Source organism: Bactrocera latifrons, unplaced genomic scaffold, assembly GCF_001853355.1.
Source record: "Bactrocera latifrons isolate USDA-ARS-PBARC rearing strain unplaced genomic scaffold, ASM185335v1 scaffold_32, whole genome shotgun sequence".
Lineage (NCBI taxonomy): Eukaryota > Metazoa > Arthropoda > Insecta > Diptera > Tephritidae > Bactrocera > Bactrocera latifrons.
This window is the reverse complement of record NW_017536852.1, coordinates 1,199,422-1,219,555: the sequence shown is the minus strand read 5'-3', so window position 1 is coordinate 1,219,555 and position 20,134 is coordinate 1,199,422. Positions and strand designations below refer to the sequence as shown.

At 33.8% G+C, this 20,134-nt stretch overlaps 5 protein-coding genes across 9 annotated transcripts; 3 read left to right on the top strand and 2 right to left on the bottom strand.

Annotated features, from left to right (window-relative positions):
- Positions 1-5,926: 5,926 nt before the first annotated feature.
- Positions 5,927-9,787, top strand: LOC108971021 (4-nitrophenylphosphatase). 3 transcript variants are annotated; one of them, XM_018936786.1, is made up of 6 exons: positions 5,927-6,107; positions 7,448-7,583; positions 7,699-7,862; positions 7,948-8,082; positions 8,145-8,352; positions 9,403-9,787. In XM_018936786.1, exons 1-6 carry the CDS (start codon positions 6,084-6,086, stop codon positions 9,708-9,710), a joined length of 975 nt encoding a protein of 324 aa, XP_018792331.1. In that variant the 5' UTR covers positions 5,927-6,083; the 3' UTR covers positions 9,711-9,787. The 3 variants fall into 3 exon arrangements, with proteins under 3 accessions (XP_018792331.1, XP_018792330.1, XP_018792332.1); XM_018936785.1 differs by lacking the exon at positions 5,927-6,107 and adding an exon at positions 6,115-6,236; XM_018936787.1 differs by lacking the exons at positions 5,927-6,107; positions 9,403-9,787 and adding exons at positions 6,115-6,236; positions 8,420-8,651.
- Positions 9,788-9,808: 21 nt separating this feature from the next.
- Positions 9,809-12,424, bottom strand: LOC108971025 (pyridoxal phosphate phosphatase). Its single transcript, XM_018936793.1, has 5 exons — positions 12,219-12,424; positions 11,334-11,439; positions 10,908-11,068; positions 10,694-10,828; positions 9,809-10,622 (listed from the first exon to the last, which is right to left on the bottom strand). The coding sequence occupies exons 1-5, from the start codon at positions 12,225-12,227 to the stop codon at positions 10,083-10,085; spliced, it is 951 nt and encodes a 316-aa protein (XP_018792338.1). The 5' UTR covers positions 12,228-12,424; the 3' UTR covers positions 9,809-10,082.
- Positions 12,425-13,155: 731 nt separating this feature from the next.
- Positions 13,156-17,387, bottom strand: LOC108971024 (AH receptor-interacting protein). Of its 3 annotated transcripts, none has more exons than XM_018936791.1 (4): positions 17,039-17,387; positions 16,633-16,982; positions 16,198-16,549; positions 13,156-13,245 (listed from the first exon to the last, which is right to left on the bottom strand). In XM_018936791.1, exons 1-3 carry the CDS (start codon positions 17,300-17,302, stop codon positions 16,207-16,209), a joined length of 957 nt encoding a protein of 318 aa, XP_018792336.1. In that variant the 5' UTR covers positions 17,303-17,387; the 3' UTR covers positions 13,156-13,245; positions 16,198-16,206. The 3 variants fall into 3 exon arrangements, with proteins under 3 accessions (XP_018792336.1, XP_018792337.1, XP_018792335.1); XM_018936792.1 differs by lacking the exon at positions 13,156-13,245 and adding an exon at positions 13,855-13,870; XM_018936790.1 differs by lacking the exon at positions 13,156-13,245 and having other exon boundaries at positions 15,927-16,549.
- On the top strand, positions 14,367-15,846 carry LOC108971023. The gene has a single exon (XM_018936788.1). It carries the CDS (start codon positions 14,550-14,552, stop codon positions 15,531-15,533), a length of 984 nt encoding a protein of 327 aa, XP_018792333.1. The 5' UTR covers positions 14,367-14,549; the 3' UTR covers positions 15,534-15,846.
- Positions 17,388-17,693: 306 nt separating the features above from the next.
- LOC108971020 lies at positions 17,694-19,850 on the top strand. The gene is made up of 7 exons (XM_018936784.1): positions 17,694-17,804; positions 18,011-18,175; positions 18,242-18,311; positions 18,370-18,449; positions 18,505-18,687; positions 18,748-18,834; positions 18,902-19,850. Exons 1-7 carry the CDS (start codon positions 17,799-17,801, stop codon positions 19,496-19,498), a joined length of 1,188 nt encoding a protein of 395 aa, XP_018792329.1. The 5' UTR covers positions 17,694-17,798; the 3' UTR covers positions 19,499-19,850.
- The last annotated feature ends 284 nt before the right edge of the window (positions 19,851-20,134 follow it).

Here is a 20,134-nt window from a genome sequence, read left to right as displayed (position 1 = left end):
TAATTAATAAAAAATCATTACATATTTACATTTATACTCACTCAAGCTGAAAGCAAGCAGTCTTAAATAATTTTATATACATTAGGGTGTGTCAAAAAAAAGTATTTTGAATTTCTGGCTTAAAAATAACATATTTATATAGAGAAAAAAAATATCCATGCAGGGCAGGTTTTTTTTTTAGCTTACTGGGTTATTCTAGTCTAATGGCGCGAATTTCGAGTGTTCTTTAATTGTTAATTGATAAATTATATGATATGTTTACTATATGCTATAATATTTTGTTTTTTTTTAATGATAAAAAAAGCATTGCTATTTTCCATCCATTTTTTTCATCATTTGTTTATGTATTTATACTTGAAGAGTACACAGAATTTATTTAAAAATAAATAAATTTATTGAGTTATGCGTACTTGAAGTAAAGAGGAAATAAGAAACCGTGTTCTCGTCGCCATGATATCTCTTGATACAAATCATGATGGACTCTTGATACAAATGATGTTATACTAAGACTTATCGATCTAAACGGCGTTAAGTCTCCGAAATAACAGTCCATGGCCGGATAAAATCTAGGTCAATTCCGGTGACGTAGAACCGGCTGTTTTGGGAATTGCTATCTCAAAATGCTGCAAAATTTATATTTTTAATAAAATGTAAACTGCTCAAAAATAAACATCGATATTTTCACAAAGTTTTGAATTTGTCAATATTAGAAAATTTCATTTCTTAATTTCTTATCGCTGCTTATAGTGGAGAGATACCTATCTGCAGTAAAAAAAGATTCATGCCATATTTCAAGCAAATCGGCTTATTAAAACTTGAGATATTGTGGCAACTGCAACGAAAAAAGTAGGGAAGAGTAGAAAAAATGCATTTAAAGTTTACCACGACACTAAAACCGCTGTAACTTCAGAAATAATTTGAATTGTGAAAAATCCTTTTAGGCAGATATTTTTTAATATCTAAACTATCGATCCACGAAATAAATAAATTTCCAATTTCTTCGAATTTCTAATCTAGAATAGCCTTCATATTAAAAGGTGTCATAAGTTTGTCGAAAAAGCCTTTTCGTACCGTTTAAGTTCAAATTTGTTACGTAGCGGTTTATTGTAGAGCATAAAATATCCTTAAAAATCCACCTGTGTCGAAATTTTTTCAAAAAAAGAATAGAAATTTTATAAACATCGTTAAAGCTTCGAAAAAATTTGAGCACAAAGTTTATGAAAACCAAATCACTTTAGCGAAAACCAAACTTGATATGATTTGGCCAAAAGATATTAGTGATTTTATCACAAAAAGTTCGATAGAATTTTTGAGCTACTAGAGTTATCACCGGAGTTGTTAAATATTGAACCGGAACATTTCACAAGAGAGAATAAATATTTAAGAACACATTGTATGTTTACTCTTTTCTTTCGGTATTGTTTAACTCTTTTATTTCAACCCAGGTTTCTTTGTTAAATATAAACATTTTTAAACAAAAAACATTAAAATTTGCTGAATTTTCCATTAAAAAAAATTTTTTTGATACTGTTTTGTTTCTTTTTTTGTTTTTGTGTTTTTTAATATAAAAAATCATTTGAAATACATGTTTTGAATATTTTGAATTTATCGATTCTGAAATTTTTTTTTTGACATTTTTTTTAATATAAAAACTCATCTGAAGCACATTTTTGGGATATTTTGAATTTTCAAAATTTTTTTGATACTCTTTTGTTTTTATTTTATTTATTTTTATTATTATTCTTATTTTTTTTTTGAATCTTCCAATTTTTTTTTGGCACAATTTTTTGTTTTTTTTTGTTCTTAATATAAAAAAGTATTTGAAGTAAATTTTTTTTGCATAATTTGAAATTTTGAAGTTTCAAATTTTGTTACACTTTGTTTCCTTTTTATTGTTTTTGTTTACTACAAAAAATAAGCTGAAATGCGCGACATAGAAAATTAAAAACAACACCTTTGAAAATACAATTTAAAATCCTGTCTTTCAGGGATATGGATATATTCTATATGTATGTATGTATATAGTGAGTACATGAATTCCATAAATGCGTCATTAATATTTTTTTTTTAACCACCCTAATATACATAAATACATAATACATACAAACAACTCGTGTACCTATCAAATTGCACTTCTCTTTCAATGTTAACAAAACTAACCTATTCACATACAATTACAACTACAACACTAAGACATTATTTACCAGATTCTATCTATATATTATATATATGTACACATACATATACACGCATATGTATGTATGGGTGCATACTCGTTATGTAATTATGCTATTATGAAATATGTATGTACTGTTAAATGTTTGAAAATTATTTACGAACTTTTGTATATTTTATATGAGATTTTATTATTATGTGTGGAAAGCGTAAATATGTTCTAAATATACATATGTACATATATACCTATGTTTCTATTTACACAACACATATTCCTCTATTCATATGTACATATGTACGCATGTAAATAAACACACAAACAAGTGATTGAATGCATTTGCATTATTCGCCGATATTCTTTAAGTGGCATCACATATGAAACGCAAGTAATACAATCCAAACAGTACCTTATATGTACAATACATAATGTACATGAACATACACATATGTATGTATGCAAGTACATATAAATAAATGAAAATAAACTAATACGAAATAGCACTTGGAAGCGTTCGAAAGCGAAATTTCTTTGATAAAACAAAATTAATAAATTTGCAACAATAGCAACAAGGGTAAGATTATGGGAAAGATTAACACCGGTTGCACCCAATTTTAGCACACATACGTATGTATGTATAAAAATAAAATCCTAATCTATAATTGCGATATAAATTGACCAGAGAGCCGGAAATTCATCACTATGGGGTTAAGGAATAATATATCCGGATGACAAATTCTTAGAGGCCATACATATGTACATACAGGACACAAGTTTTTTTAAGGTCTTAACTTTTTTTTTTTTATTACTGTACCCTCATTAATGCTGGTGTGATCTATTCTAAAGTCAAATGAGCGAATGGTACACGAACCGCCGGCATATAGAAAGTATGATATGCCAATTGTTTAAGGGCTTTCAAGTCTTCATTATTGAATAATATACGTCCAAATAGACCAAGTCCAGCACGCAGTGAAGAAAATCTGGCAGCCGTGGCTTAGAGCATATCCGAAGACCGTGGAGTCGATCTTAAATTGAAAGAGTACAAAATACAGCTTGTGTAAGAACTGAAGCCGCTCAACCATTCCAAGCAACATCGCTTCGCTTTATGGGCTATTGAAAAGTTCCAGAAGATTCGACGTTTTCGAGACAAATTTTATTCAGCGATGAGACTCATTTCTGGCTCTTTGGGTATGTAAACAAGCGAAATTCCCTCATTTGGGTCGAAGAGCAACCTGAAGTGATTCAAGAGCTGACATTTCATCCAGAAAAAATAACGTTTTGGTGTAGTTTGTGGGACGGTGGAATCATTGGTCCATATTTCTTCAGAAATAAAAAGACACACAAATGACACCGGTGAGAACGTAATCGCGCCATGATAACCGACTATTTGATGCCTAAAATTGAAGCTCGAGATGTCGACGACAAGACGGCGTCACTTCTCACACATCGCATCATTTAATGAATTTATTGATAGAACACTTTAGTAAGCAGATAATTTCACATTTTTGGTCGCCCGATTGGTCACCAAGACCGTTTGATATCACACCGTTAGACTTGTTCCAGTGGGGATATGTAAAGTCTATGCGAACAATCCAGCTTCGATTCAGGCCTTGGAGCGAAACATCATGCATATCATTCGCTAGTTACCAGTCGAAATGCTCGAACGAGTCATCGAAAATTGTACACAACGGATGGACCAACTGAGACGTACTGCGGCCAACATTTGAAAGAGATAATACCTTTCGAATGATAGAAAATATTCCTGGATTAAATTTGAAGTTTCTGTGTTGTTTCTTTAAAATGTAGGGAACCTCGAAATGGTTTCATGGAACTTCCACTTTTCAAATAAATTTTCAACATATCCATGTATTTTTCTTCAATCTGATCTCTTCACCTAGTTACTCTCGAAATCGATTTCATCTAATTTGTAGCTGAACATCAAGAGCCATCGATTCGATTATTTGAGTCGAACCGGCACTGCTTCAAAATCTAATATATTTAAATTATTTTTTTTTCATTATTGAAATGAAAGCATTTTTTTAGTCTGCACTATTTTATTTGCTAGCTGACAAATTTCGATTTAAAAACGGGTCTACAAAAAAGGCACGGATGCGACTAAGTAAGATCACTTCAGCAAAAAAATCCTGAGGTATTTTATGCTTCTGATTCGGAATGTAATATTCGAAACACAATAGCCTCGATTTTAACTACGGAGGCTGTAACCAAAGTGATATTATGAATTACTGATTAACCTAAAAACAAGTGGGCAAATTTAAGACCCGATAACCGTAACTTACAAATTTTCATGTACTTAGTCAAGCCAATAACACATGATTGGTATAACAGATTTACTCAAGAATCCCACGAACAATTTTTATTTCGACATACTCAAATAGTAGACCTAATACCCACACCAATTCCAACAAAGATAAGAACCTGTTTTGTTTAAGGGATGATTAAATGAATTGTTTACATTATGATTATATTGAAAGATTATATTTACAATGAGCACTCGCGGTTGATATTGTAATTAAAAAAATATTGACGTTTATGCCTGCCATTTTAGGACCTTAAAGGTGTTAGTGGAATCATTGAAAGATGACTCTAACACATGCATTAAAACCTGGAAAATCTCGGATGTACAAACCTCTCAGAGCTTAAGCTTTGTAGTAACTTTCCACGATTGAGTTTTTGTCGAAGATTTTGCATGTCGAACGAGTGTTTTAGCTCATTGGCCGCCAGTATGCCAGTGCAAGCCTTTACGTCTGCATAACGCTTTCCTTTCATGGGCAAATTAATTTTTCCGAAAAGGAAGAAGTTGCACGGTGCCATATCAGGTGAATAAGGGGTGTGGTTAATGGTAAAAATGTGATTTTTGGTCAAATAATCGGTCACAAGCGTCGATCGATGAGACGGCGCATTACCGTGCAACAAACTTTCATCTTCGTGATATTCGGGCCGAATATGTCGAATATGGCGCACCAAACGCTTCAAAACTCCAAGAACGCACCTTGCAGTGTCGTCAAAGTTTTTGTTGAAACCATTTCAATTCGATTTTCTTCAAAACTCATGGTATTCTACTGTTCACTGAGCTCAAAGGACCCTACTGGATGGTTGAAACATTTGGAAAAACTAAGGACGAGGCAGAAGATACAGTAGAACACGAAGCGTTTGTTTTGCTCTCGTAGTGCGATTTCGATGATACTAATAGATACAAGTCGGTGGCATTTAGTTGGTCTTGTAAAGAACTATTCACTATAAGGCCACAAAAGGTGAATTGCTCTTCAAAATACTCGGACATATTTCGCGACGCTCGTAGTCGACAACAATATTTTGTAATATTTGTAAACATAATATAGGCATATCATCGCTCGCGACAGAGTCTTGCAGAGCAGCAACGCGCTAAAATTCACACCGCTCCCTCAGCAGTTAAGGCAGCTTGGCGGAGAGCAGTTGGGCGCACGTCATGCCTAAATTGAATTGTATGCCATCGCACAGATACTCTTCAATGTCTTCCAGCAATTGTCTTAATCCAGGCGACTCAACGCGGAAAAGCTGTCGCTAATGGCTTACGATAGGTATGAATAAATGTAAGTAATGTCAGCAACACTTATATGCATACATATGCATATACATATGTACATAAATATACGAGTAATATATAGTAGGTAGCTGAGGATTTGAATGGGTAATGAGTACTCCCCCGACAAGCCCGGTGCAACGCGATTGAATCAGTTACATTTTTATCAGCTTTCAGATCAGTTAACGTCGGGTCGTGCCCGTGTAAAGCAAGCTGAATAATTTAGCGCATTTTAACTGAAAAGCGTTCAGTGTCGCAGCGCAGCGGTTTTTACTTTTCACTTGAAGAGATTCACAGTTATCGAGTTCGGAGCACTCGTGTCGAAGCGCAATGGAGCATAAAGTTAACAGTGAGGTATGAGCTGGCTGTGCAAGTGAAATGTTTCAAAAGATTTTTAGAAGAGTTCCGAGAAACAAATATCCTGGTTGGTGTGCAAACAAAAGTGCTTTCAGGATTAGTGAATTTCTCAAATGTGAAAATGTAGTGAGTAGAAACTACCTTATCTTAACCTTAGGTCTTACTACCTAATCTTGCTGTGAATCGGCGTTACTTTTCTTGAGTCGAAAGTATTAACTGACTTATTCAGTTGCTTGCTCTAAGAGACACCCAGCCTTAGAGCTCATAAAGAAACTAGTTTGTTGCTACAGTTCTACGGAAACTGAAACTGTGCGGTTCTTCCACACCACTCCGGATATTTTTTAATAGCAAAATTTTGAATCGACAAATCAGCTAAAACGTTACCCCGTTACTGAATCGATCTTGTGGGTATCATAACCGAGCAGACCAAATTCGTGACTTTATCCTTATTCTAAACTCGGTAAAAACAATAATAAAAGGTAAAGGAAAGTTTTCTTTACGGTCATTCACCCTGAGCAGAAAGCATCAGACACCTCATTGAGAAGAATGCAATTAGGAAAAGATATGCACTCGATTTCATTAAGATATCTTACAGTTTAGCTTATATTTTCGGTACAAAGCCAGGCGCTGAAGTATTAAGTCTAGGAGCTTGAAAACATATAGTTCGATTTTAATCATTTCTAGGAGAACACAAAGTTTTATTCCGATATTTTCATTGAAGCTTGATTTCTAAATTATAAAGTGAGAGATCCATATTAGATGTAAGGCCGCGTAGGCTGCATGTAGTGATATCCAAGATGAACCGCGGGGAGACGAATCTGCGACACATCACGGATAAGTAAGGGTTTTATGATCTATTATATAGGAGGTTTAGGTACCACATCGCACCGACGTTCTAAACCGTCCAAGTAAGATTCCTGTTGGGCTCGGCCTCTTAACCAAACTTAACCTTACTTAAAGTGAGCGATATTGTGGAGTTTTACATTGAAAGCGGACGTAGGCGTTTAGCAAGTAAACTACAATGGGCGTAAAGGAGGAGGCCACGAAAGCAAATCTTCTTTCAATTACCCAAAAAATATGTGCAATCGGAAAGGTTGCCCCATTCACATTCGAATCTTCGTAAACAAAAAATTCACTAAAAAATTTATGATTACTCCAGAAGTTAGGAAGTAGGCTCCTTAAGGTGTAAAACTTTTCCAATACTTGTGAGCTGTCTAGATAAGTAGTTTCATAAGTCCATTAGATGATACGATACTTTGTTATGTAAATCTTCTAATATGCTTTTATTTGAAGACACCACTAAGAGTTTTACTCATTTTCTATTTTCGTTATTTAAGAAATCGAGTTCCGAGCTAATATCAGAGTTGAAATATCCACAAAATCCAAATGCCATCAAGTACCTCAATGAACTGACGCTGAAGCAGAAGCAAGACTTTTTCGACTCCTTCGACGTTATTCTTTGCGATTGCGATGGTAAGTCAGGAACATAAAATACATATTTCGAAAGCCACCTTGAAACACCCTTCACTATATGGACATCATTGTGACACCCCAATGTATTATGCCAATAATCTGCTTTGATCAATAGGCGTCATATGGCAGACACTACATGAGCTCTTGCCTGGCTCACCGGAAGCGATCGATTATCTCAAACAGCAGGGCAAAGAAGTCATTTATGTCACAAACAATAGCATAGTACCCATTGATATGCAATTGAAAAAATTTGAAAGGTTCGGTATCGAGGTGAAGAAGGTAGTGTGACAATGTGTTCGCCCAAGCGCCGGTATAAATTATGGATATTCATATTTTGTCTTTCTTTCTCGGAACGCGCGCACAGCATGAGATTGTGCATCCAGCGCAGACAATTTGCGATCACTTGAAATCAATACAATTTGATGGTCTCATCTTCTGTCTCACTTCGGAAGCGTTTAAGTCGCTGCTCCGTGATGCTGGCTTCGATGTGGTGGAAGAGGTGAGCAATTTGTATGCGACGTCTCGGTAAATATGTGTAGTAAGTGCACTTTACTTTTCCAGCTCGTCGGTTACGTAGAAACTTTGGACGATTTGCGTGCGGTCATAAACAGCGATGACCCCGTTAAGGCAGTTATTATTGATGTGGATTTCAATTTGACGGCATCGAAGTTGATGCGCGCCCATGGCTATTTGAAAAAGAATCCGGAGTGCCTATTTATTGGCGGCGCAGCTGACACACTCATCACTGTCGGCGGAAAGGATGTTATAGGTAAAGGCTTCCTAATAATATTTTATTCTTCTTCTTTATTGGCGTAGATTTGTTTTTGTTCGTCCAGAGAGAACTTCACATCTCAATCTTAGTCGACGACAGTTTGTTAAATGACATTTATTTGTATACTATACTGTAATATCGATTTTAGAGAACTATTATTTGGAAATTGGTGACTTCGTTGGTTATAATATGAAACGAAAGTAGAATATTCTTTTCGAGCTTAGCTTTGTAACAGGCGAGCTGAGTTGAGAAATATTAATAAAGTTTTGTCGATACGATAAAAATTATGAAAAGAATCCGAATTTGTTTGGTTCAGCTGACGTCTACTAATCATATCATAAAAGCACATACATACATAACAAAAGTAGGTAAGATTACCAAAATTTTCAATTTACAAAAATTAGGTTAGATGAGTAGTATACGACCGAAGTAGTATATGACCGAACTTTATTGAAATGAAAAGACCTGCCAAAGGAGGGATACTATACCTCTAGTAACGATTTCATTGTTTGACATTTTTTTTCGCCGTCAACTTCCTGGCTAGGCTTTTTATCTGAAAAGAAAAAACCTGCAATTTTTATCTGTGTCTTTCGACATCAAAATAGTTAAGCAACTGTCGAAATGTAATTTTTCTCGGAAAAGCGCTCTATCACGCACTTGGGTATAAAATCGTCTATGAAATACGCTTTAGTTAAAGTAAATCGCTCGCAATTTTGATGGCCGGATAAAAAAAGTTAATTTGGAGAAAACGAGCCTCAAAGTTTTGATACTATACAGCCGCTGCTTGGAGTGAGGTGGTTCTGGGACCTATTTCTTCGAAAATTTTCAGAGTAAACCAATGAATCTTCGGGACAATGTTTTTGAATAGTTTTTTTTCTATTAATTAGAGTGAAAATTTTTTATTTAATTTTTTGCAAATTTTGAAGGTATCTCCCCCATTCAAGTTAGCAAAAAAGTATTTTTTGAATACTTTCGTACTAAAGTTTGAGATATCAAGTTTCCTTCTTTTGTCGCAAATAAATAAATAAATATTTCACTTTTTTCAAGGACCCGGTCCATATATATCGGTGCTAGAAAATACTGCACAGCGTAAGGCTTTAATATTGGGCAAACCTGGCATGGCCTTACGCGACATTATAATGAAGCAGCATAATATCAAGAATGCAAGTCGTTGTCTCTTTATCGGTGACAGCATTGTTACAGACATTAGCTTCGCCAAAGTGTGTGGTTTTCAAACTCTGCTCGTGCTCACCGGCACTACAACGCCAGAGGATTTGAAATCAGAGCTAACTGAGACAGACACGCCGGATTATGTAATCGAACGCTTGGCCGATTTGAATGGATTTCTTTCATAGTTTTACATGTATATATATACATGTTTGTTTATATAACTTGCTTTTATTGTTCAATATTTTAGTAAAATGCCTGCAAACGTCATAAATAAAACACAATCTTCTTGAAACCAACTTGTTTTATAATACGAAATATATATATGAAAACGGAATACATTTTAAAAGTATATTTGAGTCTCATAACAATCCTAAAGCTTAACTGATAATTCATTAGTATTTATTAGGGCGGTTCTCATAGTTAAAATAATTATTTTTATATTGCAATACACTGAAATTACATTTTTGGGCTAAAATATATTGAATTAAGTGGCTAAAATTCAACGAATCTTAGTATAAATTTTTAGTACCACCCTAATGTATATAACAAACCACTACTCACACTTCCGCCTTCTTGAAATCCTTCAAAAATTCATTGAAATCCCCCATACTGTCAGCATAGTAATCTGGTATATGAACTGGATCGGTTTCCGCTTGCATTTTCTCCAAATTACAACCACCGCTCAGCACAAGCAACGTCTGGAAGCCGCATTGCGAGCCAAACCCAATATCCTGCTCCAACATATCGCCAATCATAAGCACGCGCTTCCTCTCTTTTATGTCAAAATTCTTCAACAGCATCTCCGCCAATTCTATGCCCGGCTTGCCCAACGTAATGAGACGCTTCTTACTGGAATCGGCGATGATTTGCGCAAACGAACATGGTCCGATGATATCCACGCCCTTGGCGAATGGTAAGAATTTGTCGCTGGCGCCTAAAATCAGTATGCAATCCGGGTGACGCAGAAAGAGATGTGCGCGTATGAGATTCAACGAAGACATATTGAAGTCAACATCAAGTATAACGGCGCGCACCGGCTCATCGCTGAAGATATGATTGGCTAACTCGCTGTAAGTTTCCTTAATGATTTTCAAAGGCTGGTATTGAGGGAAAGTGTTGATTAAGTAAAACAAAAAATAAGTTTCTTTTTATACAAGCGTGTGCTTACACCAAAAATAAATTCATAGCCCGCTTCGCGTAGACTGTTCTTGAAATTATCGGTTGCCATAACGTAGATGAGCCCTTTGAAGCGAATACTATCGAGATATTGCACAACACTCTTGGCGGGATACACAAATTCGCTCTAAAATACATATACAAGTATATATATATATATATAAGATAATGAGTATAATTAAAATAGACGGCAGTCGTTGACGAACCGCATTAAATTCGATGCCAAGCTCTTTGAAACGTTGTGCATATTCACTCATGGTTCGCACGCCGTTGTTGGTTACGAAGCTGAATTTTTTACCGGCGTTCGCGAGTGCTTTGAACCCTTCCGCAGCACGCGGAATGTACTCATCACGCGCCCAAACTACGCCTGTGGATGAGAGGGAATGGCCAGTTATTAAATTACACAAGTTTACAGCCCAAAAGATATAGTCTGTAAATTTATGGTTTATCGGCTTATCTCGAAAATTCACACAATTTTTCTGAAATAAATTGACGAGTGGTGCATCGAACAAACAACTGGTAAAAGAAACTGGTTAAAACGGCATGACAAAGTGATTGTGTTGATTTTCGGTTTCAGCGAATGTTCTGGCTCTTATAACAATCGTAAGTTCCTGGCAAATTTCTATCCTTACCATCTACATCGGAGAATATGCGATCAAACGAGTTTAAGAATTCACGTTTTTCCTTTCCATTTAATTTCAGAATATGTCTTGAGGTTTTTCGTGTAGTCTCTCCTTTCTAAAAAACAAATTTTAGTGAATATTATTAAAATACATTTTTTAGCTCAAAATAATTTTTTTGTTAAATTAAAAAAAACATATATAGTTTTCATATATATTATAATTTTCTTTAGTAGATTTTTTTTTTTGGTTCTACACATTTTGTTTATTATTATTCTTTGTTTTTATTTTTATTATTTTATTTATATGGCGTCTACTCATTAATAATATGACAAACTGCACACATTACACATAATTAATTTCTTTTTTTATTTTTGCCAACTGCAAATTTCCATAAAACGCGTAAAACAATAAAATTGTTCTCAAAACAAATAATCTATAAGTATAGTTATAAATATTGCCAGATACCTTAAAACCCTTAGTGCATTTATTTACTTAAAAGATGAAGAAAGTCACGAAATAAACATGCGCTTATCTATAAATATTTTACACGGGTTTGTATATATGTATGCTTATGCAACGTAAAAATAACAGAACTGTATCTTTTAGACTTCTTAACTGAATTCTGCCAAGTCAGAGAAAAAATAGAATTTTTTGTTATAAAAACATGCAATCTTATAAATCAAAAATAAAAATTAAACACTGGCGAGCCATAATATTTGTTTATCTTTTACTGTAATATATATGTATATAAGTGCACAAAACTGCCATAATTAATAAATTTTTAAGGAATTTTATTTATTTGCCACATGTTGCACATTGCTTTTATCACCACCATCAATAAAGTGCTCACATACTGCCGACACTTAAAAGAAAAAACATTGAAACTTTATTTACATTAGACATGTTGTATTTGTTGTAAATTCAATAAGCGCTTAGTGCTGATTAATTTTAATTTTTAAGTACTTTTCTTTGATTTCGTTGCAACAACCGCACTTTTGTTCTATTCACCGCTATTTTATCAACTGCACTAAAGTCGCAACATTAAAACGCTTATTTACAGCGCGAAAGAGGCACTTACGAGTAGATTTGATTAAAACATATTTACATCTAATGGTTTACACATATTTATAGTTTACATACATTTACATTATAAGTCAGGTGTGTCAAACTAGTGTATCCTATTACTAAATATATATCACATTTGTCTATATATGTATGTAATATATTTGTTTATTGAAACAAATAACTAACTAATCAAAAAGTAGACATTCAAGTATACAAATTTGTTCTATTGTTTTGATTCATTTCTAATCAACTTTAAGCACAATTATATTTCGTATTTGAATTTGGTAATACGTAGCACATATAAATTTACAAATTTTAATATAAAAAAAAAACTGTTAAAAAAATTTCCAAGTTTCCGTGCTCGCCCTAAAGTGAATAAGTTAAGTGAGATTTATTTTCTGCCTTGCTTAAACATACATATTTATCAATAAATTTATATTGCAGCTTTGACGATGCACACGCGCAACAACATCTTTCACGTTTTAATAGAAATTGATATTATTCACCTCATTAAGTAAAAGTATTAATTACAAAAGTAGGAAAACATTTGCTTGTAACTTACGCCTCAACTCATGTGTAAAAAATTATATATACAAGTGCATACGTAAAGTAAAGCCTGCATATAAACACATACACATATATAATATTTATATACATATGTGCAAGGATGAATATGCATTTTAAATACTGTTTATATGAACTTCATCTGAAAAAGCCATATTGATAATGTAAATATTTGCATTAAACCTGTCCATAGCGAGGAGTTTAAAGACCGCAAGTCACTTTGCATATTCGATTATTTGGCTTCTTCTGGTTGCATCTTTTTCTTCTTGGTATAATGTAAGAATTTCTACCACTAAAAAGGGAACAAAAATTTAAACTCAATATAAGCCAACTATAAATAAAATAAAAGCGTATACTGGTTTGGATTAATAAAAATTTAGATATATGTGCATGTATACTTATATAAATAAGAGTCCATCTTTTAAGTAATCGCCATTACTTAATTATATAATATTTGTTTTTCTGAAAACTTTATTAAAGAATATTTACTGAAATTTGAGCAATATTACAATGAAAAGTTTGCACTGCACTCTTAACTTTATCGCTTTATGAGCACCATAAACATGTATATTATATTAAATGAACTCAATATAAAATTTACAACCGAATTGACACATTGACTTGCATATTTTTTATTAATCGGTAAATGTTAGCTTAAACATCTCATCACAATCGCTTTATTCTCAAACTTGCTTTTATAAATTATTATTCTTTAAAAGATGTATAATTAACATTGCGTATGTTACTGAATGTAAATTTAAATAAGAAATCTATTAAAATGTATAAATGAACTAGCTACCTATACTTTTAATAATACTTTTATATTACTACACAGATTTAAGTATAGTTGTTTTGTTGTGTTTCTCCCAGTTCAACCATCAAATTAGCTTTATTTGGAGACTTCACCTAAAATAAAACTATCAGCAAGCTTTACAAAACATATAGTTATGTACACAGATTGTGTTATTATTATTTTACCATATAAAAACTTTAACGCTTTTAAACTTCATCCTTTAAAATTGAAATAATGCCGGAAATAGCATTATCTAAACCCAAACTCAGCTGATTTCGGGCACATTCACAATAGTAATAGACAAACAAAAACTGTTGCACTGTTTATACATATATATGCAAATATAAAATACTTCAATAAAGCCTGAGGAAACCTTTAACACATTTTTATTAAACGCTATTAATTCAACCCTTTTCAACATATTTTATTTACGCTCAGAAAATATAGTTGAAATGAATTTATAATTACAATTGCAAGCAGTACTCTGAACCTCCCCTTAACAAGCAGCTGACACGTAAAAACAACAAATACAATTGTTCGTATTGGTTGTTGTTTTGCTGATTGTTGTTTTGAAAGCGAATTTTATTCGAATTAAAATACTTAAACAAATAAACATTTTGTGTCAGTAAAAAATATAAATAATTATAATTTTGTGTCAAATTGGTTAAACATATGTATAGCAAGAGCACGTTATAAGTTCAAAGTAAGATTTAGTTTGCACCTATCGTAAACCGAAAAATCAATAGAACAAAGTTCTTTGACGAAGCGTCATAAAGCTTATAACTACACGAACATATAGTAACATGGGAGCTGAGCATTCCCAGCAACGAGCGGAGGCAGATGGACGAGAAATATTTGAGAGTGATTTAAAAATCACACTTGGCAATACAAGGCAATCACATAGTGCCACACCCACTGGGAGTACAAAACGACGTAGTGGTCGACAAAGCACAAGCAGCGCTGGTTCCAATCGTGGCAGTAAACATATCGTTGAGACAGTAACAGCAACTGCATCTCCCACTACCTCTGTAGAGCTTAGTCGACCACCTTCGCCACCGTTGAGTGTATGCTCTGACTTGCCTTACGTTTCTTATACAGATCGTCCTATAGGTGACTCACCGAAAATTCGTAACAAACCACATAGTCGTCACCAACAAGCGAACAATATAAATCGTAGTGCAGGTATACGAAAATCTTTCGGCACAGGTGCTATACCAAAGCGTCCGCAATCTACTTCTGGTACAATAGTGATTGTTAAACCGGGCGCGCGTGACGCAGACTACGATACGGATGCAGATTTGACGCGTTTGCGTAACATTCCACAATTCCTGCCTGTACTACGTGATTCTATAACAACAGCAGCCTTCACACGAGATCAGGAAGTGTTAGAGCGCTTGAATGCGCAACATTTGGTGAATATTTGCAGTCGCATGCAAACACATTTAAATCTTTGCGCCACTCAAGTAACTCAAGAACAAAATCATCTTGTTGAACGTACAAAAGTTGTTAGCAATTCCATAACAACATTATTTGCTTCGTTTGTGGACATGCAGAAAACGTATGCCGCTTATGCCGAGCAATTCTCCAAAGTGCGTACTATATCACAACAACTGAGTCGGTGTAACTCCTTGCTACATGACAATATTGCCAATTTGGAAGCTATAAATAATTTTCTCGATGTTGAAGACCGTTTGGAGCCTTTCATTTGGCGCACAGATGATGGTAAGCAGCGTGGTGAAGCGGAAGGTGCACCTGGCGGAGGTAGTGGGCGACTGACGCGTATGTAGTGCGTTTGAGTGAATGCTAGTCGCTAATTGTTCTTTCACATAAACGTTAACGCTATTCTGACAAAGCGATCTAATCTGGAAAAGCAATATTTTCTTTTCTCAGGTGTAAAATCGTTATCATTGTTGTTATAAGACTTTAATCCCACGATCTATTTTTGATTAGGGTCGAATGTGTAATTTGAATTAAGTTTTTGTTATGTTTAAGACCTATGTGATGTAAATATAAATACAAGATAAATCTTGTAATTTCTAATTGTTGTAAGACAGTAATTTAAAAATACTAATCTTCAAGGTTTACTGTTTATTATTAATAAATAAGAGGATAGAAAAATAAAATAATTACATACATTTATTTTTTTATATATAGTTCCTCAGTTAGTTGATATAAGTACTAATTACATTATTAAATGAATACACATAATACTCGTGTATGTTTCAATTACTATTTGAAATAAAATAACAATTACTACTATCTAAAACTATTCTACATTCATTTCACATGTAAAACATCAACAGCATTTTGTGCGACTAGCTTAGTGCATTTAGAGACATTAGTACCATTGTTAATATTCCATTTACTGTTCAGAGCTGTCAAATAAAGCAACACTTCCAAAGCAGTAAACAACGTGGACACTCAGGTATTACACAAAAAATATTCACCTACTTGTACAAATTAAAAAAGTTTTTGTAGGCGCAATTTATCCTCAGCATCACGTTTACGTTGCTCTGCATCGATTGCTTGTAGTTCTTTATTCACAACAGCTGTCAATGATGTATCTAGTTCGGCTGCTTTGAGGAAATCACTACGTGCCTCTGTTGGATTCCACGCACCAGCATGTGCTTTAGCTCGGCGAAACAGAGCTTTGACATTGTCTTTATCTAAATCCAAAACCTCAGTACAATGCTCTATAACCGCATAGTAATCGCGATCTAATAGACGACATTGCGCATAATTCAATAGCAATGGCACTTTGATAGCGGCTAAAGCCAACCACTCTACATCGTGAGGTTTCTCTCTGCAATAAAAAAAAAAATTTTTTTAAAGAACACACAAAATATACATATATGTATGTACATAAATTGTAATAAGTTTACGCACTTTGTCATAAGCTGTTCAATCATACCGACGGCTTTGCGGTAACACTCCTCTGCTTCTTTATAATTTCTTTCTTTGTAAAAATTATTGCCCTTTTCACGCAATGCCTCCTGTGCGTTCATCTTTTCTTCGTCGTTCATTTGCCAAAGGTCTTTTTCATAATTTTTCGGCTGCTCGATAGAAAATAACTCGATGATGAATTCCAAATCACTTGGTTTGGAGATCAACTCATCGAGATCCTTATAGCCAATACCTTCATTTTGTAGGGTCATAGCGCAACAGTGTCGGCGCTGTTCTACCTTCTTAGACACGTCTCGTAATACTTTCGATACGAAAGGATATTGGGTGACCAACTATATATGATGTTATTAGTAAGAGCCAAGTTAAGTGTAGGTAGTGCACTACTCACCGTTTTGTGCACTGTAAATTTGGCAACTTCGTTGAGTGCCATCTTTTGTACTATAACTTCCCAAACCTCCAATTTAAACTTCTTACCGAGCACCAATTCCATTGGTTGGCCCATTTTCCGGCTGTCGTCCAGTGTGTAGCCATCGTCAACTCTTTTAGTTTGAAAGTGAAATTTGACTCGTGTGCCCGGTTTGAGTGGTACGTATTCTCTACCAGGATGTATAGTGTGTTTGGTAATTAAAGCGTCGTCAAAAGCAGGTGACATGTTTATTTGTTTAGATATTGAAAATAAAATATTAAAGCTTTAAAAATTTATAGAATTGTTGTACTGTTATTTGATAAGAAACGAATGCTGCTTCTATGCCACCAGAAAGTTCACAATGGCACCTATAAACAAAAATCATGAGCACATAATTTTTTTTAGGGATATATTTAAAAACAGGAAACGACCATTACATATAAGATAATTGTTATAAATAATATGCTAGAAGCATAAATAACTGCATGATTGCATTGTTAAGATAATAATTAATTATTAATTTAATAATTAATAATAATTAAGAAGATATTTTCGTACTATTCACATAAAGCAACCCTGTGTAGGCCGTGTCGCCGATGTGCGTAAAAAAGTTAATCACCTGTGCACATTGGTCGTACAAAATTATTAAAATTATTCTTTGTAACAAAAGAAATATCTATTTAAAGAAATAAAAATAATTATTTAATTACTAGTGGTTTAAACGCCCTTCCTTCGAAGTAAAATGGCGGTAAGTAAAAAAGTTTCTGGTTTCGTCTAACTTCAAAAACACTTCCAGTGTACAGAGCATTTCCTTTAATGCCGCACGGAAAGCAATCCACCTTTATTTAAATGACACTTTTTTTAGACGTTAAACCGCCAACTTCCGAATATAAATCGGATCTTTGCTATATGTTAGACATCTAAATCGATCAAATCTTAATTTTTTCTCTATAGATTCGCACCAAAGACCAACTGGCTGTGCTCTTGAAGCTAATTGAAGTCAACAAGGTAGGTTTAACACGCAGAAACTTGAGTATTCGGCAAAGAATATGGCAGGTTATAACACAAAAACTCAATGAAATGCAAGGTGCCGAGAAAGACGTTGAAGGTTGGAAGCGGGTAAATTAACATCCACATTACTTTTTTTTACAATTAATTTAAATAATGCGAAGTTTGTTACAATAGAGCTACAATTCTTGGCGTTTGAATGCGGGTAAATATTACGAGGAAGAGATTGAGCGCATTATAAAAGATGGTAAAATAAAAGATATTTGAATTTAGTAAAGTGATATCATTTTATTATTGTATAACAGTCGCGGATGATGACTATTTCATTATAAATGTAACAGAGGATGATATGTCTAGTGATACTACTTACGACGAGACAGCCACTGTAAGTTCATATGATACATGCTATTCAATTTATTAAACCAAAAACCGCTAAGCAGTACTTGGATCCCAAAGATCGTCAGTTGACGCTCCTGCACGAACTTGTTGGTAAACAAAGGCTCTTATTTATCAACACCGCGGAAGATGACGAACCACTGAGGCAGCGTCTCTGGCAAAATATAGCAGACGAGTTGAATAATATACCAGATGGCGTTAAATTGCCTAAAGAAGAGTGGCAAAAGGTTTAAAATAACAACAAACCCATTCTTTATGCTAATGATAGCATTTTGAATTAATTTCAGCACGTTGATTTGCGACAATATACTATGCCGCGTGGGAGGAAAAGAAAACACTTTCGAAAGGCGCCTGCCAAAGAGAAAAACAACGAGGTTAGTAATAAATGCATAGATTACTGACTTACATGCGTCTAATATCATACTTATATGATTCAAACAGCCCGATGTTTCAGAAAATATCAAAATACCTGCTTCATACGAAAACGCCTACGAAGAGTATATAGTTGAAGATTTTCCTACTACGGACAAAACATCTACCACAACAACAGAAGATCAGCATAAGCAAAATGATGTGCATGTGAATGACGTCTTTGAGGAAATTGATGATACCGATGACAACACCGATGATATTATTAAACTACTAAATGCAGATGACGATAGCAATAATGTTAGCGAACATTTTCCTTTCGACATTGATGATGTCGTAGGAGACGATTACCTTGACAATGCGGAGAGTGTAAACGACGCAACAGCGGAATACGACACAAGTAAAGACAAACGCGCCAGAGTGACACCAATAGTGAAATCCTTTAAATTTTCAAATCGTATAGTCAACGCTGTGGAGCAATTAAAGGATGACGTCAAGGAAACCAAAGATATGCTAAAACAAACGACAAATCTGCTGAATCGTGTATGCAATATTATGGAAGAAAGTAATAAGAAACAAGATGAAACAAATGCGCTGCTGAAGCGGAATGGGCAAATGCTGAAAATTTTGGTGGAATATAAATGTGGCATGCGAAAAGTGAAAAAATGAGCAATTAAAACAGGTTAAGTGGAAAAGTTAGAAAAAACAATAAATTTTTGTAAAGTAGTAGTACTCCGTTGCGGCAGTCTCGATTTTGGACTTAAATATGTATTGTAAAAGGCAGTTGAAAGTTGAAAAAATGATGTTTGTAAGAAATTAGTAAGAGTTAAGAGAAAAAGTGACAATAATGAAATACACTTTAATAAACGTGAAAAAAGTATTAAAAATTTATGAAATGTGCAAGAAATTGGGATTTATAACTTAAATGTGAAAATAAAGTATTAAAAAATTTATAAAATGTACAAAGGGTTGGGATTTTTGACTTAAATGTGTATAATAAAAATAATTATTGCCGTTTTCATTATTTGCATTGCTGATTAAAAACAAATTTATACTTTTTTGTGTAAGTATTTACGTATATATATATATAATTTATTTATTTTTTTTTTTTTTGTATATTTCCACTGCTACTCTGTATTTAGATTTACGAATTCAAAGCTTATTCCGCTAACAAACTCCTAGTTTATGCATTTTTTATGCTTTAGTACATTTAAATGTTATAAATCTATGTCATATGTAATTTAATATCATAAAGTCACAATTTGATGTAATATTTATTATTTTGAGGCATTACACTACATACAT